The following is a 26805-nucleotide window of genomic DNA, read 5'->3' on the forward strand; positions in this document are numbered from 1 at the left end:
CATCTTCCAGATGTGCCTTTTCTGGGGTGGCTGGGGGCAGATGTTTTTAGCCACGGGGGGGGGCCAATAACCATGGACCCTCTCCTGGCTATTAATATCTGCCGTTAGTCACTGGCTTTACCACTCTGGCGGAGAAAATTGTGCGGGAGCCCACGCCAATTTTTTCCGCCATTTAACCCTTTATTTTAGCAGCTACAGCGCTGATATTTTGCACATACACACTACTAACATTAGTAGTGTGGAATATGCAAAAAAAAGGGGATATGAGATGGTTTACTGTATGTAAACCATGTCTCATATCCTGTCGGGTTTAGGCAGGAGAAATGAAAAGCCGGCAATTGAATTACCGACTTTTCACTAACACCGCTGCGTATTTCTCGCAAGTCACACTGCTGGTCCGTGTGGAATCCGTATTTTTCTCGCCCCCATAGACTTTAATTGGCGATTTTTTTGCGCAATACGCTGACAAACGCAGCATGCTGCGATTTTGTACGGCCGTAGAATGCCGTATATTACGGATCCGTAATATACGGCTGATAGGACTAGACCCATTGAGAATCATTGTGCCGTATGTTATGCGAGTTTTACGCACGTAGTTTCTGCGCTCTTACGTCCGTAAAACTCGCATGTGTGACGGCGGCCTAATACATTTACTAAAATGATGTATTCTTATTAAACTGTAATCTACACTTTTAGGCGTGACAGTGCATGTAAGAAAGCCCCTCTGCAGTATTCTTTCTTCCCTGTGGTTTGTCATTCAGTATCTTACAGATTTTTATGAAACTAGTTATATATGTGATTCTTCATGACATGAAAAAATACATCCAGTAGTGACTTTAAATATTTGTTTTATTGTATCTTCCCACCCCCTGCCCAGTGGAAACAATGAACGAGCAGAATCTTTACATGACAACACCCTGATTCTGGCCGTGCCCCTAAAGCATGAAGTGGACTTGTCTGTAACAGGGTAAGCGACAACTGGCCATCACTACTGAAGGGAAGTGTACAGTTTTCACCCCAATGGAAAATCACATTTTTTTCATGTTTATATGTGAAACTTTCCAGTACCAGCTTTCATCTAGCCTCAGTTCTCAGGCTGTAAAAACAGGATATATTAATGTTTGATGGCGAGCTCACAACTCTTTCCTATAAGAATAAAAGACTTCTATTTATTTAGTGTTAATAAGACTGTTTAACATTTAATGTGATACGAAGTATCACAAAAGTAGTAATAGCAGGAAAGCCCCAAGGTCAGCTTTTTCAAGCTGCTACATACCGTATTTTTTGGATTATAAGACACACTTTTTTTCTCCAAAATTTTGGGGGGAAATGGGGGTGCGTCTTATAATGCGGATATACCCTACCGGTACTGTTGCTGCAGGCTGGGATGAGGGGGTGTCCGGTATATTTTGTAGTGTGACTATAATCCAGCAGCATGACACCTTTTGTACATTATATAAACTATAAGTCACAAAATTCTCAAAAACAACGAACACAAAAAAATTGATTATAGTATTTGATATAAAGTGTAAAAGAATAGTAGACAAATTCCAACTATTATATGTGTGCGGATATATAATGGGTCATATCAGTAATAATAATTCATAAACAAAGAGCAAACTGAATTTGAACCCATGTAAATTAAAATCACTATTTTATTGAGAATCATTGTAAAATTGGTGCAGGTGGGAACAAAAACACAGGGAAGAGGGACGCATGCAACTGAGGACCAGCTGGAAATAAATTAATAATATGGTAGCAACAACATTGCATGTACAAATGAGTATGTATTGCTGCCATAAAATACATTACTGAAAGAATAAATAAATGTCAAAAAGGTACAATTTTGGCAGAATCACCAGACATGTATACAATATAAGCCCCATAAAAACAGGTAAAAGGTGATAAAAAAGGTGGCAAAATATCACAATGAAATAAATCTAGTTAGGAAAGTAACTATATACCACAATAAAGTGCCCGTGCATGTGAGACAGTACTACTAGGAATATAAATGATCACATAGTGTGCACACACAATCTCAAAGTAGAGGTGATACAATTATCAAAATACTGCCATTCACTGAAGTCATGGAGTACCTGTAAAATGGGTGATGAGTAACAAGCAGTCCAGAGGATGCGTCCACCCCAACGCGCCTATGGGCACTTTATTGTGGTATATAGTTACCTTCCTACCTAGATTTACTTCATTGTGATATTTTGCCACCTTTTTTTATCACCTTTTACCTGTTTTTATGAGGCTTATATTGTATACATGTCTGGTGATTGTGCCGCAGTTGTACCTATTTGATATTTATTTATTCTTTCTGTAATTTATTTTTTGGCAGCAATATATACTCATTTGTACATGCAATGTTGTTGCTACCAGGCGCAGGCGCCGGGAAAGGTCAGAGAGGCCCGGCGCCTGCGCACTGCAGTACTTTGCTCTGCCCTCAACAGGGCAGACAAAGTACGCCGGCGCAGGAGCCATGACAGGAAGACAAGAAGAGGACGTCATCGTAAGAAGATGGGAGGCCCCGAATCGGACCGCAGCGGGACCGCCCCAGGGTGAGTATAATATAACCTTTATTTCTTATCTTTCAGGTTACATCGGGGGCTTATCTACAGCATTACAGAATGCTGTAGATAAGCCCCTGATGCTGGTGGGCTTGGTTTTTAGGCCAATTTTGGGGTGACAGATTCCCTTTAATTTATGTCCAGCTGGTCCTCAGTTGCATGTGTCCCTCTTCCCTGTGTTTTTGTTCCCACCTACACCAATTTTATATTTGATTCTCAATAAAATAGTGATTTTAATTTACATGGGTTCAAATTCGGTTTGCTCTTTGTTTATGAATTATATAAGCTATGCACAGACTAATAATCCAAATATTAAAAAGTATTTAAAAACGGCAACAAATTCCTCTCTAAAACACTCTTCAGTAGTAAAATTGTAGCACCAAGAAGAAAGTCATGGAATTTTGGAAATGTCAGGACGGAAAGACATGTTAATGATATGTTAATAATAAAAAAAACAAGTTTTAAAACATCTCAATTTATTCAGCATCGAGTATGAGCAACACACTTACTTAATGGGTGTTGGAGGAATGTTAGACATTTGTCTGGAAAAATGGCTCATGGCATAATTTGGAGAAATGGGCATCACTGGTCAGCAATTACAAAGGGATCTGCCAGCAGTGGATCTTGACAATTTGCATGCCCAAGTGCATTCATTGTGGTAGATCAATCCTCAGAAAGCCATCAATAAGTTTATTGATAGCAGCCAAGTGTAACACTGGTGGGTGTGGACCCACTGCACCATGTACTGGGCTTACCCTGGAGGGGCGTGACTAAGTTTATACCGGGTCTCTACTAGGGCCTGTTATGGTGAGGAAGCTTGGGCTGCCGGGAAACTTGAGGTACTACTCTAGAGCAATCCCCAGGACTTCAGCAATTGACCAGAGTGTCAAAGGCACGGGTACAAGATACAGGAGGTTGAGATAAAAGCATAGTCAGAAGGTCCGAGGTCAGGGCAGGCAGCAGGGGTTCAGAAAAAAAGTCAGGGATGGAGAAGTCAAGCAGAGCAGGTATACAGGCTGGGTCGATAACTAGAGACAAAATATGGAGATATGCTTAAACAAGGTGTTAGTAGGCTAGGAACCAGCTTTCAGGCAAGGAATGAAGGGTGGAGTCACCTGATATATCACCTGCAAGCAAGTGATAGGCTGGGGAAGCAAATCTCTGCAGGACAGAGTGGATACAAATTTCTGCAGAGTTCGGCCGTGCCTCCCTATGGCTCACAACCAGTAAAAGGCAACTCAGAGCGATGGTCAGGTAAGGGGTGGAGCAGAGGAACACACCATGAGTAGGGCAGCGCATAGAAGGCCGGTGTAACACCAAGATGTGTAAGTGCGAGCATTTCTCCATGTGGCTCTGTTACACTCAATAATGAATAATTTGAGATATTTTGACAATTTAGTTTTCATTATTTCATCATTTGCATATTATTAACATGTTTATTAATTCTGCAATTTTTATAACATTGTGAATTTTCATCTCAGTGTTGCCATTTCAATGTTGCGGAATGTAAATGCAGAACCGCTCATCTATTCATTTTCTTCTGTGCACATAGTTGTCATCACAAGACAGATGTATGATTTTTTTATGTACTATTTCGGTTTGCAGAGAATTAAAGATTGGTACACACAGTAAAAAGAATATTTCTGAATAAGCCATGATTCCATGCTGTTGTGTTCATATAGTCATCATGGCTAAAATGCACCCTTTACAGAAAATGAAGCATTTCTTCCAGAAAATTACTACAATTACACAATTTGTTATACACATGTTTATTTCCTTTTTCATTTCCTTTATGTGTATTGGAACAATACAAAAAGCTGAGAAAAAAAGGCAAATTAGACATAATTTCACACAAAACCCCAAGAATGTGCGACACAAAATTGTTAGCACCCTCAATGTAATATTTGGTTGCACAGCCTTTGGAATAAATAACTGGAATCAAACACTTCCTATAACTATCAGCAAAACCAGCTTTCTGACACTCGGCACTACATTGCAACCCAAAATTCTTTGGTTATCTTCAGATTTCATGATGCATGATGATGATCATGATGACACAGTCAAGGCACCCAGTACCAGAGGCAGTAAAACAACCCTAAAACACCTTTGAAGCACCACCATATATGATTGTAGGTACTGTAAACAGTAGAATGATGTGCTTTACCAAAAAGCTCTATTTTGGTCTCATCTGTCCACAAGATGCGGTCTAAGAAGGATTTTAACTTCCTCACATAAATTTTAGCACACTGCAGTCTAGCATTTTGTGTCTCTGTGTCAGCAGTAGGGTCCTCCTAGGTCTTCAAGGAGATTAGCTGCAGTGTCATGGGTTGTAAACTTCTTGATTATGTGTACATCGAAATCTCTGGAGATGGACTTATAACCTTGAGGTTAAGTGCACACGTCGCAGAATTTCCACGGAAATATCCGCTGAAATTCTGCAACTCCTGCCGCAGGTATATCGCATGCAGAATTGGCATGCATATTCCTACTAAAAACTAGCGTTTTGCAAGCATAATTAGCTTGCAGAATGCTAGCGTTTTCCAAGCGATCTGTAGCATCGCTTGGAAAACTGATTGACAGGTTGGTCACACTTGTCAAACATAGTGTTTGACAAGTGTGACCAACTTTTTACTATTGATGCTGCCTATGCAGCATGAATAGTAAAAGATATAATGTTAAAAATAATTTTAAAAAATGGTTATTCTCACCTTCCGAAGGCAGCCGATCTCCTCAGCGGCTTCCGTTCCTATAGATGCTTTGTGTGCAGGACCTGCGATGATGTCACGGTCACGTGACCGCGACGTCCGCGACGTCAACGCAGGTCCTTCACACAAAGCATCCATGGGAACGGAAGCGGCCGCGTTGACCGTTGAGAGGAGGGAAGACTCCGGGGCCATCAGAAGGTGAGTATATCACTATTTTTTATTTTAATTCTTTTTTTTTAACAATTATATGGTGCCCAGTCTGTGGAGGAGAGTCTCCTCTCCTCCACCCTGGGTACCAACCGCACATGATCTGCTTACTTCACGCATGGTGGGCATAGACCCATGCGGGAAGTAAGCAGATCAATGCATTCCTAGGTGTGCGGAATCCCCGTGATTCCGCAAATTTAATGAACATGCTTTTTTTTTTCTGGAATGCGATTCCGCTCAGGAAAACAACGCAGCATGTGCATAAAAAATGCGGATTGCATTCTATTAAATAGGATGCTTAACGTGAGCGTTTTTTTCATGTTTTTATAGCGAAAAACCGTGAAAAAAACGTGTAAAATCTGCTACGTGTGCACACAGCCTGAGACTGTAGCTATATTTCAACAATTTTGGTTCTCAAGTCCTCAGACAGTTCTCTTTTCCTCTTTTTGTTCTCCATGTTTAGTGTGACACACACAGACACACAATGCAAAGAATGAGCCAACTTTTCCCCTTTTTATCTGGCTTCAGGTGTGATTTTTTTTTATTGTTCATACCTGTTACTTGCCACTGGTGAGGTTGAACAAATATCACATATCCGGACCATTTTTGGGGTTTAGTGTGAAATTATGTGCAATGTGCCCTTTTTTCTCAGTTTTTTTTTTGTTCCAATACAAACAAAGGAAATAAATGTGAAGAACAAAATGAGTGTAATTTAAATCATTTTTCTGGGAGAAATATTCATTTTCTGGAACAATTTCAAGAGTGCCAATACTTTTGGCCATGAATGTATATCATCTTCATTTTGTGTGCAATGAAATGCCAAAGCATATAAATTAATGTATTTCCAATTTTGACTAAATATCACAGTCACATCTTATAGAACAATAAATATGTGATCTGAGCTATAAAGGTTGAATTTGCAGCAGAATGCCGTGTACCACTGTCTTTGTGATATAGATGCACACAAAGTACCCCTGTCATATCTCCTGACTTGTCTGTTTTACTACATACCGTTTTTGTATTTCCTTTGAAATAACATTTTTGCAGCACATTGTTTAACTCTGCAATGTGTCAATATTCAGTTATTTCTCCTGGTAATTTATGAATAAATTGATTACTGGTTATTATAGAATTCCCATAATCAAGGGTGTGTGTTACTGCAGTTTGATATTAGCAGCACTGATTGGATAATATCAGACTGTGTGGCGACACCCCTTCCAACTTGTAACACTCAAGTCAATTTATTGATGAATTTCTCTGAGTAGTAACAGAGGATTGGCACAGTGCCGGCTTCCAGGAAAAGATGCGCTAGAATTGTTAGTTCGTAGAAAACAGACGTTACGAGCGCCCTGCAGATCCTTTCTTATAAGCCATACATGTAGTAGTAATTACGGGCCCCAGCACAAAGCAGATTCTTACTTGTATGTTTTATTCTTCTATTCAGAACCGTCTCCCCTTCCTCCTTTGTGTACGGCGATACAGTGGATGGTTCGCATTTCATTATACTCCGGGATTTGGAATGTCACTTTCAGCCTCTTAATTTCACATTACAGGTCAGCTTTACTATGTATTTAGTAATATTTTCGACAAACATAATTAAAAGAGTATAGTAAGTAATTCATGATCAGTTTAGCTGCACATACTTGTGATCATTTGTTTCTCCTGCTCATCCAGACATATGCACATTAGTTTGAAATTGGCAGTGAGAGTTTATCATATGTGAGGATTGCCTGTGTTGTCAGATTTCACAAGAGCACTATGGACGAAACAGGTGGTACTGTACACGCACTGCCATAGCATGCCCACCTAGCATATGTTTTGCCAATTACATCTGATTTCATCCTGAGACTGAATTCACATGATTATGTTTTTTAATGGCTAGCCCGTGGAAGTAACACATGGCACCTATCCATTATTATTATTTATTTAGTATTTTTTTTAATTACGGTAAGTATGCTGACATCCCCTTTATAGCATATGAGCTCACACACAGCCCCCCTATATGTGTATGAGCCCACATACAGCCTCCTATATTTATTTATTTTACTCATTTATATAGTGTCATTAATTCCACAGCTCTTTACATACATTATTATAACATAAGAGTCCACACATGGCCCACTACATACAGTATGAACTGGGTCTTTGATGCTGAGAGAAGAGAGGATCTGTAGTAGGACAGATTGGTTGAGTGTGTCGAAGACACAGGTCTTCAAGGAGGAGTGTTGGAAATTGTCTGTTAGCTTCAGCAGTAAGTTGTTAGTAATTTTGGTTAGAGCAGTTTCAGTGAGGTGATGAGGACAGAAGCCAGATTGTTGGTTGTTGAAGAGCGAATTGTTTCAGAGGTGGGAGCTAAGTTCAATGTGGACATGCTGTTTGAGGAGTTTGGAGGCAAAGGGGAGAGTAGCAATATGGGGCGATGGATGGCTTCTTCTGGATAGGTGTGTTTGTTTCATGTTTGGAAGTAGAAGGGCAGACACCAGAGGTTAATAATAGGTTTGAGAGATGGCTTAGGGTTAGGTTATACAGGGTGGGGAGTTTGGAGAGGAGCCGGAATGGAATAGAGTCAAGAGAACAAGTGTTGAGTTCTATTCGTAATATACAGTTCAAGTTATAGACCAAATCATAGAAATGTACGAGTTTGGACCACACATCAGACTAAACTCTGACAAGTCAGCTAAACAAGCTGTGTAAACGCCCCCATGGGCTATAATAGGTTTGTGTGCTCTCCGCTAAAAAAACAGCAAACATACACAAAAATCAGGCTTAAGAATGGGGCCGGAGGTCATTTTCATGGTTTGTATATGGACCATGATGTATGTTGAGGGTTTTTTTTGCAATGTAATAAAGATAACCCCTGTCTCTATATGTATACACACGCACACATAACAACAGTTATATCTGCATCAGTTGGGACTAGAGAACATGCACGGAACTGTGTCCAATGTTTATGTTCTGTTACCAAACGGTAGTGACCACAGGAATTCCCCAGCACTGAAAGAACATGTAGAAATTGTAACATATGTTTGCTCTGGAAAATATAAATCTGGCGCCAAACAACTGCTATAAAAAAAACTAGAAAGATCTAAAAACAAAGAAAAGAAAATGAAGCAAATGCAAAGTGTCCCAGATATATGTTTATGAGTGTAGTTTAGTATACAATTCCTTGCTTAAATTAGGAAGAAAATTAATATGCAACAAAAATGATGATTGCAATGAAATAGTGATTAACTCACTTTGTCTGTTGGTGTTTCCTAAAAATCAATACAAACACAAAATACTCAAATTGGGAATAACGTTACCATCTGCAGGTAGACTGTACTACAGCAGTGGTGCACACCAGTACTACATACCCTTATAATCCTGCTGGCCCAGGACTGGAAGGACAAACATTGTGTATGTCATTGAAGAGACATTCTAGGCAATAACATGTTTTTCCCTTATCAACTCCATAGATGATAAATAATGGATAGATGGGAGTCTGATCTCTGGGACCCCAAACCACTGCTCTCCATCCTACAAGACCAGGAATAGGAGGATTTAGAACATCAAGCTGACTTCAGGGGGGAACCCATCACTGGGACCTTTGCCGACCTTCAGATTGAGGGTCCCTAATAACATATACAATGCAGTGAACAGTAGTTTGAATGGAGCACCTTTCTGCATACTGTGAAGCACTGTAATTTTAACTCTTCGTGCACTGTAGCTTTTAGGTTACTCATCCTAAACATATTTCTATCGCAACATAATAATAAACAGGAGGTTGGATGAATTACCTGAAGTTTCATGACAAATGACCAGAATCTGTTTTGTTTTATTAGGCAGGAATGTCAAGCTTTTGGATATGTTTTAGCTTATCTATGGGCACAACCATATGTGCCGTATGCCCCCTTCTAGGCAGTACATCTGCAATACAATACTCTGTTTTTGAGAAGTCATAAAACATCTGGATAATTCTTTTTAGAATGGAGAAAGCAGGGTTTCTGTTCCAGAAATGAAACTCTGTTCAATTGTATTTGTAAGCTTCTATCACGAATACTCATTGTGTTCAGGACTTGTGGTTGCCGGATTACCTTTAACCTGTGTAATCCAGTTTATCCATAAGGAATATGTTAGTGCCGTTTGGTTTAATAATAAAGCAATTTAGTTTTTCAGTGGTACTGGTAACCTTACAAAAATAATATTGCCCAAAATTAAAACACTTGCCTGCTATTGGTGGCAGAAGAAGCTATTTTCTTCTGTCGTATCCATTAATTTGTGTTTCCTACATTACACGTCTATGTGTAAAACCTTTGGAGGTTTTTTTTTGTGTTTATATGCAAATGGTCTATGATTTCAGGTTTACAATGCTGGACCTAGTACTTTGCCTGGATCATCCATCAAAATGTTGTTTCCTAATCACCTTTCTGCTTCTGGAGCTGAGATGTTCCTGATCCAAGACGTTATAGTAAGTGGAGTGTTTTAATATCATTTTGTAATTAACTGTCCTCAGAACTCTGTAAAGTGAGTGTAAAACAGCCAAGTGTTGCTGAGGATACATGTTGAAATCATAACCCAAATGTACCTGGCGAGTAAAAGTGCTTGCAGGTAAAATGTGCTTAGAAAGGTTCCTTATACAGCTTACTAAATGCCTTAACTATCACAGGTGTGTCAAGCTTCTCCCCTGAATATCCCAATGGAACAGCGGGAATCTATCACCAGGAAGATTGCAGCCTAATCTGACAGCAGCACAATATAGTGAAAGAGTCTCTGTTTCCAGTGATTTGTCACTTACTGGGCTGCTTGCTCTACTTTTGATTAAATCAATGTTTTATCAGCTGGAGATTATCACTAGAGGACTAGTAAACCTCCTGTTATGTAGTCTTCCATAATCATGAGTTTTGTAGGACCCCGCCCACACCACTGATTTGCAACTTTCTACCTATGCACAATGTAAACAGAAAGATGCCATTAAGCAGGGCTATAAAGACCTCAGCAGTCAGATAACTGTGAGATCTGTAGTACATAAAATGGTGATTTTATTAAAACAGGAAGCAACTACATAAGTGATACATCACTGGAATCAGGGTCTCTGCCCCTACATCATGCTGCTTTCAGATTAAATGGCAACAACTGCTGACAGATTCCCTCTAACAGGGCCCATCCTTTCTGCACTCATGTGAATGTAATGGATACCATACTGTGTTCATACCTTATTTTAAACTCATGGCACAAGCATCAACAGTAATATATCGTGATTTGGGTTATTAATGTTCTTTATTAAAGCTGTATGTGCCCTGTGAGAGATGTTTTTCAACACTATCATCCGTCTGCATGCAATTTACCTGCTGTTTCTTTGTAAGTGTTTTGCTGCTGAGTTTGACAACTGGTTTTGAAATGAAGCAAATGTACAAGAATAACTATAGTAAAATGTGCTACGCTGGAAGCAGGAATAGCTCTGATGTGCCTTAGTGCTCTCTTTTTAGGCATTAGAAGGTCTCTTGGAAAATCTCTTAACAAAGGATTAGTTATGGGAAAGAAGCCAAAGGCTTAGATGTCTGAAAGGAATCTGAGTGTATCTGTATTGATTAAAACAGCTTGAAGTGTTTAGAAGACCACAGTTAAGCAGACATATCTCCATTTAACCCACTAGTAGGATTAAGTTAAGACACCAGAGAAAGTACAGTAGGATCACCGTTTTGTACATATCGTATGCACTGCGAGTTTCCTAATTAAATTATGACCAATTTTAGCTAAAAAGTGTAACCACAGCCTACCAAGTTTGCATTTGGAGACTTATAGGATAAGCAGTACTAATCTGGGAAATTTATTTGTAACTGTTGTTTTAATTTTTTCCCATAAATCAATAGGTACCCATGAAGTTGCTTTTTTCATGTGTACTATTGATTTATGAAATAAAAATTGAAATGGTGGTTATGCTTTAAATATGCAAATAGCATCTTCAGAAAGGGAGAGGATTTAAACTCTAGCGCCACCTATTGCAGACTATTTGCATATTCAAATTCTCAGAAGAGCATTACATGGCCTAAAAGTCTCCTAACATGAGCTTAACACTGTCTACAAGGAGAAACATTTCCTCATCTTGTAGCCAGAACAGATCTCTTGCTTTTCACTGATGAGAGGGCAAACACCCCAAAATATTTGTATGTAAAGCGGCAAGGATCGTTAAAGGGTTGATATTGACTTTTAGGATTGCAACATTCAATAGGTTGCGCTCCAGTTCAAGTCCTCTTCTCTGAAGAAGCTATTGGCAAAATGTGCCTATTCCTGATACTGTAGACCAGTCCACAAGTTTTTAATTAGACATTTGTGGGTGTGAGTGAAAAACAAGGGCCATCTTGGAAACTTCTTTTTGCCAACCAAGCAGCAGAGTCCTTGGAAGCAAGGCCTCTAGGATTATCTTGCATGTGCATATAATAGCTTTCTTGAATTTTGCCTTGCTCTTCTTGTTTAGAAAGAGAGTCTCACTGGCTTTAGTTGTGAGTGTTGAATATCAGTTTGCAGTCTAGAAGGGTCCAAACAAATCTGTTCCATTGATTAGATTGGTTAGATTGTACCATTGTCACTCTCCTGACTGCCAAATTGTTACAGTGTGCAATGCGCACATTACCATGTCTTCCCTGTATTCCCCTAGTGGGAATATCGAATAGACCTCTTTTCCTTTCAGAGAAGTGGAGTGAGACTAGTCAGCACGTGACCACAAGCATGTAAATCACATACATGCAGTCACATGACTGCCCAAGTGCACAGGGAATACAACTCAGCTGTCTGCAGTCGCACAGAGAGACCAAACCACCCCAAAGGCAGTTTCTTTGAAATTACTTAAAGGAACATTCAAATTTATGGTCTGCACATAACACAGCTAGCTGGGGAGGAAGCAAAAGAGAAGATACAGAAAGGACTGTGTGAGATCACAGCCGAATGTTTCTGTTAGGTAAAGCATTTTCCTGCCTGCTTAAAAACAATGTTTTACCTTGCAGAAAGAATCAGCTACAATCTCATGCCATCCTGTCTGTATTCTCTTTTGCTTCCTCCCCTGCACATGATCTGTAGTATTATTAGACCATTTTCCTGCACGATCAAACACAGTCATTGCACAGTACACAAGAGAGCATTTAAAAAATATGCTTTGTTCTTTGGAAAACCCCTTTAAGGCTAGGTCAGAACACATTGCCTAATTGTCTATTAAGTTAGTTAGAATTATTAGGCAATTTGTATTTTTGATGAATAATTCTATTATTCAACAACTACAGTGCTGTCAGTTAATCCAAAATGTTAATAAGCCTGAAACCTAAATACTTAAGAAAGAAAAAGTAAAGTTTTGTCTTTCTTAAGAGAACATTTCAGTGTGCAAAATTATTATGCAACTAAATGAAAAACAGTAAATTTTCTTATCTCAGCTGTTTGTTTCATCTGTTAAAGTGACAATAATGACCAAACAACTCAAAATGTACAAAATACATTTCTAATATTTTTTTTCAATATCAGTGACCTATATAGCCAGCCTTTTTTTCAGTAGCAGCAATTGTTAAAAATTGACATTTAACAATTTTTGACTTTTCAGAGTCCGTTAAATCTCTTTATTGGCCCATTTTGCCTGAGAAAAACTAGCTACTAATAATTCTGCACACAATGATAAAGGATACTGATATCCTTAGGCCTCACCCTGCCTTATTACACAAATACAAATCACCTGATCTGCTTCATCCAATAAGCATTCCAGTTTATAATACAACATGTAATTCTGGCATTGCCGTTTTTTCCCCATTCCCACTTAAAGAGTAAATAAAAGTTAATGTATAAATTATATGTACCCCAAAAAGGTGACTTGGAAAAATACAACTCACCGTGATATAACAAGCCCCTATACTGCTACGTACTTAGAAAAAATTAAAAAATTATTGCTCTTGGAATAGAATGAAGAAAAAGCAAAAAGAAAAAAAGGCTTGGTCATTAAAGCCCAACTAAGCCTGGTCTAGAAGTGAACCTGTCATCAGGATCATTATCAGTAAAGTACACACAGTGTCAGATTGGCGCTGTTACACTGATTAAAATGATACCTTGGTTGATGAAATCCGTCTTGTGGTTGTTGTTTAATCTGTATTTGCAGTTTTTAGTTAATGAGATTCTTGTGCTTCAGGGCGGCCTGTGTGCATGGCTTTATGTGGTGCTCTGGCCGCATATTAATCTTTTGGGTTTAAATGACAGGTCACTGAACCTTCAGGGTCCTGCCTCTTGTTTTAAATACTGTGCTTGTGCAGTTTATATTGTGGTCTTTACAAAAAAGAATCTCATTAACTGAAAACTGCAAATAAAGGTCAGACAACAACCACAAGACAGGTTCACTTTAAAGAATAATGAATGTTCCAAACACAAAATTAAAGTGTGAAAATATCATAACTTTAGGGGTCATTCATACATCCCCACTTCACATACAAATTGTAGTGTATGGTTCTGTTTACATGTCTGGATTTTTTCGTAGATCGAGTAATTTTTGATCTGAGTCATGGATCAAAATTGCACATATTAACCCCTTCCTGACCTATGACACGTACGTTGCGTCATGAAAGTCGGTGCCAATCCAACCTGTGACGCAGGGTATGCGTCATGGCGGGATCGCGTTCCTGCAAGTCGGGTGAAAGGGTTAACTGAAATTGCACCCGTCCTGCAGGTACATGGGGACTTGTACTTTAGCCCGGGGGGGTGGCTTAGCCCCCACTTGGCTACGATTGCCCTGGTGACCACTTTGTCACCACCCCCCAGATCTGATTGGAGCTAGCGTCCACGTGACGCTAGCTCTCCATTCAGATGTGGAGGGGTGGAGAAAACCATGGCTGCCTTCCGTGGAAGCTGAACAGCGAGGTCTGCCTGCATACTGCCCTGCCACATACTGCGATCGCCGCCGCTGCAGTCACCGCCGCCGCTGCAGTTACCGCCGCCGCTGCCGTCACCACCGCCGCCACCGCAACCGCCAGGTACTCCCCTCTGCTTCTTTTCCCCCCTTGGCTTGCGATTCCACACCCCCGGACCTTCACTCCCTTCCCCCTGCCGCCCGGTGATCACCCCCTCCCCCTGCCCCAGAGATCACCCCCCCCTGCTGCTGCCGGCTCCATTTCCTCCTTCTGCTGTATCGCACCTGACAGCCCCCGCCCCAGTGATTCCCCTGATTGCCCCCCTGATCTTCCCCACTGATTGCCCCCCTGATCTTCCCCACTGATCGCCCGCACTGATCGCCCCCACTGATCTTCCCCACTGATCGCCCCCCTGATCTTCCCCACTGATCGCCCCCCTGATCTTCACCACTGATCGCCCCCCTGATCGCCCCCTGATCTTCCCCACTGATCACCCCCCTGATCTTCCCCATTGATCTCCCCCCTGATCTTCCCCACTGATCGCCCCACTTATCTTCCCCACTGATCACCCCCCTGATCTTCCCCACTGATCGCCCCCACTGATCTTCCCACTGATCGCCCCCCTGATCTTCCCCACTGATCGCCCCCTGATCTTCACCACTGATCGCCCCCCTGATCTTCCCCATTGATCTCCCCCCTGATCTTCCCCACTGATCGCCCCACTGATCTTCCCCACTGATCGCCCCCCTGATCTTCCCCACTGATCTTCCCCCACTGATCGCTCCCCTGATCTTCCCCACTGATCGACCCCCTGATCTTCCCCACTGATCGCCCCCCCTGTTCACCCCCCACTGATCGCCCCCTGATCCTCCCCACTGATCGCCCCCCTGATCTTCCCCGCTGATCGCTCCCCTGATCGCCCCCCTGATCTTCCCCACTGATCGCCCCCCTGATCTTCCCCACTGATCGCCCCCCTGATCTTCCCCATTGATCTCCCCCTTGATCTTCCCCACCGATTGCCCCACTGATCTTCCCCACTGATCGCCCCCCTGATCTTCCCCACTGATCTCCCCTCTGATCTTCCCCACTGATCGCCCCACTGATCTTCCCCACTAATCTTCCCCACTGATCGCCCCCCTGATCTTCCCCCACTGATCGCCCCCCTGATCTTCCCCACTGATCTTCCTCACTGATCTTCCCCCACTGATCGTCCCCCTGATCTTCCCTACTGATTGCCCCTCTGATCTTCCCCACTGATCTCCCCCCTGATCGCCCCTCCTGATCGCCCCCCTGTTCACCCCCCACTGATCGCCCCCCTGATCTTCCCCACTGATCGCCCCCCTGATCTTCCCCACTGATCTCCCCTCTGATCTTCCCCACTGATCGCCCCACTGATCTTCCCCACTGATCGCCCCACTGATCTTCCCCACTAATCTTCCCCACTGATCGCCCCCCTGATCTTCCCCCACTGATCTTCCCTACTGATAGCCCCCCTGATCTTCCCCACTGATCTTCCTCACTGATCTTCCCCCACTGATCGTCCCCCTGATCTTCCCTACTGATTGCCCCTCTGATCTTCCCCACTGATCTCCCCCCTGATCGCCCCTCCTGATCGCCCCTGATTGCCCCCCTGTTCACCCCACTGATCGCCCCCCTTATCTTCCCCACTGATTGCCCCCCTGATCTTCCCCACTGATCGCCCCCCTGATCACCCCCGCCCCCTGATCTCCCCCCTGCCCCCCTGATCTTCCCCCCTGCCCTGTGGATCGCCCCCTGCCCCGCTGATGTCCCCGCTGCTGTCCTCCCCTGCCCCGCTGCTGTCCCCTCTGCCCCGCTGCTGTCCTCCCCTGCCCCGCTGATGTCCTCCCCTGCCCCGCTGCTGTCCCCTCTGCCCCGCTGATGTCCTCCCCTGCTCCGCTGATGTCCCCTCTGCCCCGCTCATGTCCCCTCTGCCCTGCTGATCGCCCTGCAGATCTCCACCCTGCCCCACAGATCTCCCCCCTGCCCCGCTGATCGCCCTGCAGATCTCCACCCTGCCCCGCAGATCTCCCCCCTGCCCCGCTGATCTCCCCCCTGCCCCGTTGATCTCCCCCCTTCCCCCACTGATCTCCCCCCTTCCCCCGCTGATCTCCCCCCTGCCCCGCTGTTCTCCCCCCTTCCCCCACTGATCTCCCCCTGCCCTGTGGATTGCTCTCTGCTCTGCTGATCTCCCCCTTCCTCCGCTGATCTCCTCCTGCCCTTTGGATCGCCCCCTGCTCTGCTGATGTCCCCCCTGCCCCACAGATGTCCCCCCTGCCCCACTGATCTCCCCTCTGCCCCGCTGATCACCCCCCTGCCCCGCTGATCACCCCGCAGCCCCAGTTTTTCCATTAGGGTGGGGGCTAAAATTAGGGTTAGGGTGGGTGCTAAAGTTAGGGTTGGGATTAGGGGTAGGGTTAGGATTAGGGTTGGGATTAGGGGTAGGGTTAGGATTAGGGTTGGGATAAGTGGTAGGGTTAGGATTAGGGTTGGGATTAGGGGTAGGGTTAGAATTAGGGGTAGGGTTAGGATTAGGGTTAGGGGTGTGTTAGGGTTAGGGTTGGAGTTAGAATTGGGAGGTTTCCACTATTTAGGCACATTAGGGGCTCTCCAAATGCGACATGATGCTCGCAGACTATTCCATCAAAGTCTGCATTTCAAAACATCACTACTTCCTTTCCGAGCCCCGACGTGTGCCCAAACAGTGGTTTACCCCCACATATGGGGTATCAGTGTTACCAGGACAAACTGGACAACAACTTTTGAGGACCAATTTCTCCTGTTACCCTTGTGAAAATAAAAAATTGTGTGCTAAAAATCATTTTTGAGGAAAAAAAAAGATGTTTTATTTTCACGGCTCTGCGTTATAAACTTCTGTGAAGCACTTGGGGGTTCAAAGTGCTCACCACACATCTAGATAAGTTCCTTGAGGGGTCTAGTTTCCAAAATGAGGTCACTTGTGGAGGGTTTCTACTGTTTAGGCACATCAGGGGCGATGCAAACGTAACATGACGCCAGCCGACCATTCCATCAAAGTCTGCATTTCAAAACGTCACTACTTCCCTTCCGAGCCCCGACATGTGCCCAAACAGTAGTTTACCCCTACATATGGGGTATCAGCGTACTCAGGACAAACTGGACAACTTTTGGGGACCAATTTATCCTGTTACCCTTGTGAAAATAAAAAATTGAGGGCTAAAAAATAATTTTTGAGGAAAGAAAAATGATTTTTTATTTTCACGGCTCTGCGTTATAAACTTCTGTGAAGCACTTGGGGGTTTAAAGTGGTCACCGCACATCTAGATTAGTTCCTTGGGAGGTATAGTTTCCAAAATGGGGTCACTTATGGGGGAGCTCCAATGTTTAGGCACACAGGGGCTCTCCAAACGCGACATGGTGTGCGCTAACGATTGGAGCTAATTTTTCATTCAAAAAGTCAAATGGCGCTCCTTTCCTTCCGAGCTCTGCCGTGTGCCCAAACAGTGGTTTACCCCCACATGTGAGGTATCGGTGTACTCAGGAGAAATTGCCCAATAAATTTTATGATCCATTTTATCCTGTTGCCCATGTGGAAATGAACAAATTGAGGCTAAATGAATTTTTTTGTGAAAAAAAAAGTACTTTTTCATTTTTACAGATCAATTTGTGAAGCATCTGGCAGTTCAAAGAGCTCACTATGCCTCTAGATAAGTTCCTTGGGGGTCTAGTTTCTAAAATGGGGTCACTTGTGGGGGATCTCCATTGTTTAGGCACACAGGGGATCTCCAAACGCGACATGGTGTCCGCTAACGATTGTAGCTAATTTTTCATTCAAAAAGTCAAATGTCGTTCCTTCCCTTCCGAGCCCTGCCGTGTGCCCAAACAGTGGTTTACCCCCACATGTGAGGTATCGGTGTACTCAGGAGAAATTGCCCAATAAATTTTATGATCCATTTTATCCTGTTGCCCTGGTGGAAATGAACAAATTGAGGCTAAAATAAATTTTTTGTGAAAAAAGTACTTTTTCATTTTTACAGATCAATTTGTGAAGCATCTGGGGGTTCAAAGTGCTCACTATGATTCTAGATAAGTTCCTTGCGGGGTCTAGTTTCTAAAATGGGGTCACTTGTGGGGGAGCTCCGATGTTTAGGCACACAGGGGCTCTCCAAACGCGACATGGTGTCCGCTAACGATTGGAGCTAATTTTTCATTCAAAAGTCAAATGGCGCTCCTTCCCTTCCGAACCTTGCCGTGTGCCCAAACAGTGGTTTACCCCCACATGTGAGGTATTGGTGTACTCAGGAGAAATTGCCCAATAAATTTTATGATCCATTTTATCCTGTTGCCCATGTGAAAATGAAAAAATTGAGGCTAAAAGAATTTTTTTGTGAAAAAAAAAAGTACTTTTTCATTTTTTCAGATCAATTTATGAAGCACCTGGGGGTACAAAGTGCTCAATATGTATCTAGATAAGCTCCTAGGGGGGTCTAGTTTCCAAAATGGGGTCACTTGTGGGGGAGCTCCAATGTTTAGGCACACAGGGGCTCTCCAAACGCGACATGGTGTCTGCTAAAGATTGGAGCCAATTTTTCATTGAAAAAGTCAAATGGCGCTCCTTCCCTTCCAAGCCTGTCATGCGTCCAAACAGAGGTTCCTCCCCACATATGGGGTATCGGCGTACTCAGGACAAATTGTACAATAACTTTTGGGGTCAAGTTTCTCCTTTTACCCTTAGGAAAATAAAAAAAAATGTTGCTAAAAGATCATTTTTGTGACTAAAAAGTTAAATGTTCATTTTTTCCTTCCATGTTGCTTCTGCTGCTGTGAAGCACCTGAAGGGTTAATAAACTTCTTGAATGTGGTTTTGAGCACCTTGAGGGGTGCAGGTTTTAGAATGGTGTCACTTTTGGGTATTTTCAGCCATATAGACCCCTCAAACTGACTTCAAATGTGAGGTGGTCCCTAAAAAAAATGGTTTTGTAAATTTCGTTGTAAAAATGAGAAATCACTGGTCAAATTTTAACCCTTATAACTTCCTAGCAAAAAAAAAAATTGTTTCCAAAATTGTGCTGATGTAAAGTAGACATGTGGGTAATGTTATTTTTTAACTATTTTGTGTCACATATCTCTCTCGTTTAACAGAATAAAAATTCAAAATTTGAAAATTGCAAAATTTTCTATATTTTAGCCAAATTTCCATTTTTTTCACTAGTAAACGCAAAAATTATCGACCTAAATTTACCACTAGCATGAAGCCCAATATGTCACGAAAAAACATTCTCAGAACTGCTAGGATCCCTTGAAGCGTTCCTGAGTTATTACCTCATAATGGGATACTGGTCAGAATTGCAAAAAATGGCCAGGTCATTAAGGTCAAAATAGGCTGGGTCATGAAGGGGTTAATCTATGAGTCAATTAATAATATCTGACGGAACACATTGCTGGCCTTGTACAACATTATATTGGATAGGAAAAGCTTTGTAATTGTAATTGATCTAGGCTGACCTTAAACTGAAGAGTAAGTAGAGATTTTCATTACTTTTATTAAGATATATATACAAATGCACAGATCTAACCTGAGAGGACTATACAGTAATGGCCAAAAATTTTGAAACTGACTCATACTTTGGTTTTAACAAAGTTTGCTTCTTTCGTGGTTTTAGATCTTTTCAGATGTTCCTATGGTTGTTGAAGTACAATTATAAGCTTTTCATAATGGGGGATTCATTAGAGAAAATACCTTTACCTCCGTTCTCTGAAATCCAATCCATGTACTTTCTGCAAAGTTATTTTCTCTGTTGAAGCCACCTTCAGAATGTTTGGGACATCTGAAAAAAAATGATTGTCCAGAGAAGAAAAGATGAGCTCTACCATGTGTCCTGTGTCATGCTAACAGTAAAGCATTCTGAGACCATTCACTTGAGGGTTGGCTTTTCGTGCAAGGGAGTGGGTTCATTCCCAATTTTGAATAAGAACAGTGCCATGAATATAGAATTGTACATAAACAATCTACAGGAGCAACTTCTCCCAACCATCCAGAAGCAATGTGGTGATGAACAATGCTTTTTCAAACATAGTGGAGAAACATGTCACAAGGTAAAAGTAATAACTAGGTAAGGCTACGTTCACATTTGCGTTGTGCGCCGCAGCGTCGGCGCCGCAGCGCACAACGCAAACAAAAACGCAGCAAAACGCATGCACAACGCTGCGTTTTGCGCCGCATGCGTCGTTTTTTTCATTGGATTTGGACGCAGCAAAAATGCAACTTGCTGCGTCCTCTGCGCCCCGACGCGGGCGCCGCAGCGACGCATGCGGCGCAAAACGCAAGTGCGCCGCATGTCCATGCGCCCCCATGTTAAATATAGGGGCGCATGACGCATGCGGCGCCGCTGCGGCGCTGGCCGCAAATGTGAACGTAGCCTAACATCTCAGTCACCAACTATAGCTGAATGGATTGAACTCGTTAATGCTATCTTACTCCATAAGAAATGGCGGTACCGTCACCAGTAATCACCCTGAAAAATTCTATAAAATTTGGGACAAATCTCAACTCTGCCATAAGGTCTGGTTTATCACACTGATTTCTGATATTCCAGGAGAGTTATCGCTTGTTCTCAGGGTCCTTTGATGTAAAGATGTAAAGTATGTTCTATCAGGATGAATACTTTTCATTAATTTAAGAGGATCTTGTACATAGGTGACAAGTACATTGATCTTGTTGTCTGCCATGTCAACCTAATTTCTGCACGTGGACTTTAAACATTGGATTTCTACTACTGGAACCTCTTTGTATCTAGCAATATCAGATTTAGACATTATTCTTAGTATTGTTATTCTTGTTCTGTCCATCCTAAATAAAGTTAATGTTTGAATTAATCATAAATATTTTCCATTACAAGAGTAATTGAAAAATTACCAATAAAAAGTAACTTGCATTTGAAAGTGTGGAGTAAAGAATGACATTTTGTAATGAAATGCTTAGGATATGTGCACATGTTCAGGTTTTGCTGTAGAAAATTCTGCCGCAAATACTGAAATGTTAGCAGGAAATACGTTGCGTTAAATACGCATGTTTTTGTCTAATATTTTATATGTGTTTTTGTTGCAAAATGCAACAAAAATGCTACATGTGAACATAGCCTTACCTATTACTATTACATTATTGTATTCAAAGGTGTCTTATCATTGGCTACATCAGTTTAGTCTTCAGCATTTGATTGTGTGAGTATAATGCCTGCTGCAGCGCAGTAGCACACAATCACCACCAGGGGTGCGGGTGAAGGAAAATAGGTACACTCACAGTGAAATCACAGAGCAGCAGGTAGAAGCCACTAGGGGGCGAAAGAGTAGTCAGGAAAAGCCGGGTCAGCAACAGAGAGGGAACGAAGTACCAGAGGTTACAGCAATACATGTGGTCAGAAACAAGCCAAAGAAGTCAGAGCCGATCGGGAGAATAAAAGCCAGAGACGCAAGACAATCAAACATGTCAGAGGACAAACCAAGTCAAATACCAGGGGGTCAACAACATGGAGAGCAAGTAACAGAGGAACACAGGAACGGGACCTAGGTAAACGGGCAGAGGACAAATCAGGGTATAATGGGTCAGCTGCTCAAGCCAGAGACAGGAACTATAACTGACCCTGCTTGTAGGTAACAGCGGCCTGAAATAGCCAGACCGATCCCAAAACGAGGCAAGCAAGATTAACTCCTGCATGACCATCCCGGGGAGAGTATAATCAGAAACAAACCCCAGACTGGATCATGACTGTGAGAATCTTCATTACCTTTTATCTTGCAGCTTTTTCATGGAGACTAGAGCTAGATGATCAGAATTCCAGCAATCTTGGGTCCCAATTTAACAGTATTTTATTGTCTACTTGTTGTAATTTCAGTTATTTCTCTTATGGCTTATTCAGCAAGTCACAAAAACTTGCAGTAAAAGCTATACTTTCCACTAGCATTCCGGCTGTCACTAATTGGAGGTGGGGTACAAATCATTAAAATTTGTTTTCATTTCCCATTTTAGTCCCTTTGAACTAGAGAATCCTCTTAAGTGTGCGTGTTGGTATGCAAAATGTACACAGTTTCATGTGGGAATGTTGCATGCTACTATGTGGTGTCAGCTGCATATAATTAATATCACTTCTCTTATAGGATCGTCATTAAGTAATAAAAACGGCATGTTTTCACTTGCTGTTACTCTGCAGCCCACAGATACCACCAAGATAAAGGTGGTTTCATAAAATTTTTTGTAGTCTATCTATCTATAACATATCTATCTATCTATCTATCTATCTATGAGAAAATTCAACAGCACAATTACTTATCTTCGGGTGCAAGGCCCCCCGGTCAAACTGTTCAATGATTGCCACAGATACATGCAAGTTCAAAAAAGAAGGCAGCACTCCATGTTCTTAGTAGAAAAAACGTCCAAATGGAAATATGGAGTAATGCACTTTAATGATTTTGTAATATGATATTTTAATAGTATGCAGGTACTGAGTATGTCACCACGGAACAGACAGACCAACAGTTGAGGGGGTTTAATAACAGGAATCAGGTTCTCCTCGCAGGGAGGAAGCAATGGAAAATAACTAGCAATAAAACAGTGCAAAAATATGGGAGTGAAACAATGTAACCGAAGTAAGCAAGATTTCTTGAGAAAAGAACACATCAGTCTGATGAGGACTTGCTTGAAGGGTCGTCTTCTCCAATGTAGGCGCCGAGAAACAGCGGCACTTGTCGTCCCTCTGTTGACCGTGGGCTGAGTAGTCTCTAGGAGCCTGCTGCCTGGGGTTTCAGGAGTTAATGTGGTATGCACAGGCTCTGAGTCTTTAGCTTTTCCAGCACAGCCAGGAATCAGGGGCTCTGCACTGTTAAGTCTCTGTACCAGGAATCAGGGGCTCTGCACTGTTAAGTCTCTGTACCAGGAATCACAGTATCTGTACTGATACCGCGGGGACCAGGGGGTCGAAGTCTCTGCACAGGCCAATGTCTCTACACGGGTCTCAAAGCGCCCCTCTCCAGTCACAGCAGAGAACGCTTTCATGTACTCACAAGATGCAGTCTTTCTGGGCAGTCTCCCTCTATTTGTCCTCAGACCGGGAGCACTCTCTCTCCCGGAGCGCAGCTGCACCCTGCTCTGACTGCTGCTCACGCTGCTCTGTCCCCTGCGCGCATGCCTTTCCCGCTCTCTGCCTACTTCCTTCCTGTCCCAGTCTCTAAGTCTGCCCCTTGGGGAACCTGCAGCACAGCTCAATGGTTCCAGGCACAGAGCCGAGAAGGTAACCGCCCCCAGACTCTTCTTGTGTTTTACCTCCTTACATTCCCCCTTCTTTCTGCTCGCCATTCCACGGGCGAGATCTTCAGGAGTTCCTGTTGGCAATCTTCCAGTCCAATGTACCAGAGAAATAGCAGGCACCACAAAAATCAATGAGTCAGGGATCAACCATATGCATATAAAAAGGACAATCAAAAAAACAAAAGAGAAAGATATGCATAACAAAGGGATCAACCTTCAAGAAATAACAACTTTATTAATACATAAAGACACAACAGAGATAGACATACATTTAGAAACAGTTAAAAAACCAAAAAAGGGAAACAGCAAACAGCTAATAAGCTAAATGCAACGCCCCAGACAGTTGGAAACAAATGCCAACACGCACTAGAGAATTATGGAATGTATCAATAACAAGAAGGTGCATGTATACATATTTAAATAAACATAAACACTAATATATGTCCGTCTGCTACCAGCTATACTCTATAGGCATAAGACAGTATCCAAAAGTAAGATGCACAAGTTAGATTAGGGTCGTTCCGCTTCCCAGGTCTAATTATTCTCTATAAGCCATCACATCAGATAAAATGTTACCTAAGGACTTGAGGACAAAGCAGCCGCATATTAATCAAAGTGTATCCCACAAAGGTAAAAGTCACCAGGTATCGAAAAAATAATATATCACCTAAGACAGCAAGAGCGAAGCGGATGACAAGCTCCAAAGAACCCTGAGGTGCCAGGATGCCAAATAGAGCAGCGGTAGCGAAATATAAGGTGCTAGTGCTGGGCGGGAACTGAGCCCCACGCGTATCGACGCTACAGGAGCGTCTTCATCAGGGGAAGTGTAGGGTAGATAGTCTGTACTCGATCTAATATAGCCAAGTAATAAAGTAAAATAAACATCACCTGTGAGAGAGCAATGGCGTGCGGTTCCCTGGTAGCATATGCAGACCGGCATGAACTTCCGGTTCAACAGGTTAACCTCACCACGCTTGTGCAGCAGGTTGCTGTTACAATATTGCCGAGGCTGTGAGAGAATACACACAGTCTCGGCTTAAGGGTTGTCATGGGAGCAAGAAAGCTGGAATGGTCAGAGGGCGTGCCTATGTAAATGAGGCAGGTAAAGCAGCACACACAGACTCACCGAGATCAAGAGGCCAGACAATGAGCGGCCGCACAGTGCAGAGAATGTACTGCATGAGTCTGTATGAGGCTCAGAAGGGCACAGAGAAATGAGGCTTAAGAGGCAAGCGCCAAGATAGCACTATTTAACAGTACGAAGAATCCATACATAAGACAATATGCTTTAAAGTACGGGTACAGAAGTTGTTCCTACTGTACTACCCAGGCTATAAATATATACGTGCAGGAAGCAGTACCTGCTCAGTGCGTCGGGCGTACTGCGTAAGTCTGTATATGGCTCAATGAAAAGGTACACATAGTGCGGGAAAGGACACAGAAGGATGAAAATTAGGAAGCAGGCGCCAAGACAACACTATTTAATGATCAGAAGAATCCATACATAAGACAATATGCTTGTACAGAAGTTATTCCTCCTGTACTACCTATGCTGTAATTATAAGTATAAAGAGAAGTCCCGGCTTAGCGTAGATATAGATCAGAGACCGCACTTACACAAATGTACCAAACAATAAGACAATGAAAAAAACATGAAAAACACACCCCATCAATTAGGGAACCCCAAAAATAAGGAAATTTTTATTATATATTATATTAAACGCCTGCGCAGTACAACAAATACTCTCGGGGAATATGTGTATAAGTCAATATAAGGACGCACACAATAATGGACTAGATCAACTTATCCAATCAGGAGTTAATATAGAGAATACCCCGAGCTATAATGAAAGAAAAGGTATCGTGGGGGCCCCCAATGATCAGAGGGCGAATATCCAATACAGAAACCTGGCTGAAATGGTGTATACATGGATCAATGTGCAAGAAAAGCAGTTGGAAAAAACACATGGGGCCAGGAGAATAAATCCTGAATCTCAAGGAAAAGCATGTTGATGAGGCCCATTACTCCTACACCACTAATTAGTGGTTATGCATTATCGGGGTTGCACAAAAAGACGCGCACTCCCCGATCCTGGGTTAGGGCAGGCCCTGCTTAACACTAAACTAGATACAAAATACATTTCTAGTCATATAGAATACCTATTTATTTCCTTAAGAAGGATATACATAACAAAAAACCTGTGTACCAACAAAAAAAAAAAACCAGTAAAAAATGCCCAATATATAAGCATAGCTGGCAGCAGAAGCAAATACTCAACAAACAAAATGGGCAGTAGATCAGAACGTAGACGGTGCCGATGATCCAGTGACTAAGAGACCAGCAAATCTGAAGATGCAAAATACTTCTTTGAATCCCACCTAAAATAGGGTCAGAGGAAACAACAAATCCAAGAAAAGATCTAAAAAAGATACAAAAAACATGGAAATAAGTACCAATGAGAGAAAAGGAAGGGGGAGGGGAGAGGGGTGGGCAGAGAGGCAAGAGGGGAAACCACTTCCTCATGCTTGTTTGTAAAAACCGTGTATAAGAGTTCCTCGTTCATACCTGCCGGAGCCAAGCTGTTAATCTTCCAGTCCTTGCACAATCTGCTGCCAGATGAACTTGTCCTGATTGTAGCGAACAGGGGGTACACCAGCCGTTGAACGTTCAGAGCATCTCAAACCAGCAGGGGCGGTGGTGTCAACTGCTGTGGGAGGAGTTGAGGCTTCCTCCGATACGTTGTTAGTTTCAGGCACCAGCCCTGTTCCTGGGTTCCCTGGGAGAGATTGGGAGTCTTCCTCGTCTTCCACATCTACATTGACCACTGGCGCATCCGGTGGGGGTGCTGGAGCCAATTGGACTGATTCAGGATCTCAAGACAAACATGGATGCAACATATTCCTGTGCAGTGTGCGGGTGGGAGTCCCCTCTTCCGTTTCGGGCTGGACCTCATAAACGGGACCCCCTTTGCCGAGCCGCCGCTTCACTCGGTACGGCATTTTCTCCCACTGGTGCTCTAGTTTGTTATGTGGGCGCTTTTCCCTCACTAAGACTCGGTCTCCAGGCCGCAGAGCTGTCCCCTTTTGAGGAGCTACCTGGGGATGCTCCAATTCTTGCAGCCGGTTCTGCACTAGACGTTGAATTGTCCGCAGCCGACAACGATGTTCTT

The 26805-nt window shown here is 42.8% G+C and overlaps 1 protein-coding gene and 1 long non-coding RNA gene across 2 annotated transcripts in view; one reads left to right on the plus strand and one right to left on the minus strand.

Annotated features, from left to right (window-relative positions):
* The window catches only part of LOC143782181 (uncharacterized), a 212651-nt gene extending 192486 nt beyond the window's left edge, over nt 1-20165 (minus strand). The window contains exon 1 of the long non-coding RNA XR_013216883.1: nt 20075-20165. This is a non-coding gene — a long non-coding RNA (uncharacterized LOC143782181). The remainder of the gene's footprint in view (nt 1-20074) is intronic.
* Nucleotides 1-26805, plus strand: part of ITGA9 (integrin subunit alpha 9) — an 823989-nt gene that overhangs the window by 690747 nt on the left and 106437 nt on the right. The window contains exons 21-23 of the mRNA XM_077269347.1: nt 878-967; nt 6930-7038; nt 9825-9932. Coding sequence (XP_077125462.1) covers nt 878-967; nt 6930-7038; nt 9825-9932 — 307 coding nt within the window. The remainder of the gene's footprint in view (nt 1-877; nt 968-6929; nt 7039-9824; nt 9933-26805) is intronic.

This window comes from Ranitomeya variabilis, chromosome 6 (assembly GCF_051348905.1).
Source record: "Ranitomeya variabilis isolate aRanVar5 chromosome 6, aRanVar5.hap1, whole genome shotgun sequence".
Classification (NCBI taxonomy): Eukaryota; Metazoa; Chordata; class Amphibia; order Anura; family Dendrobatidae; genus Ranitomeya; species Ranitomeya variabilis.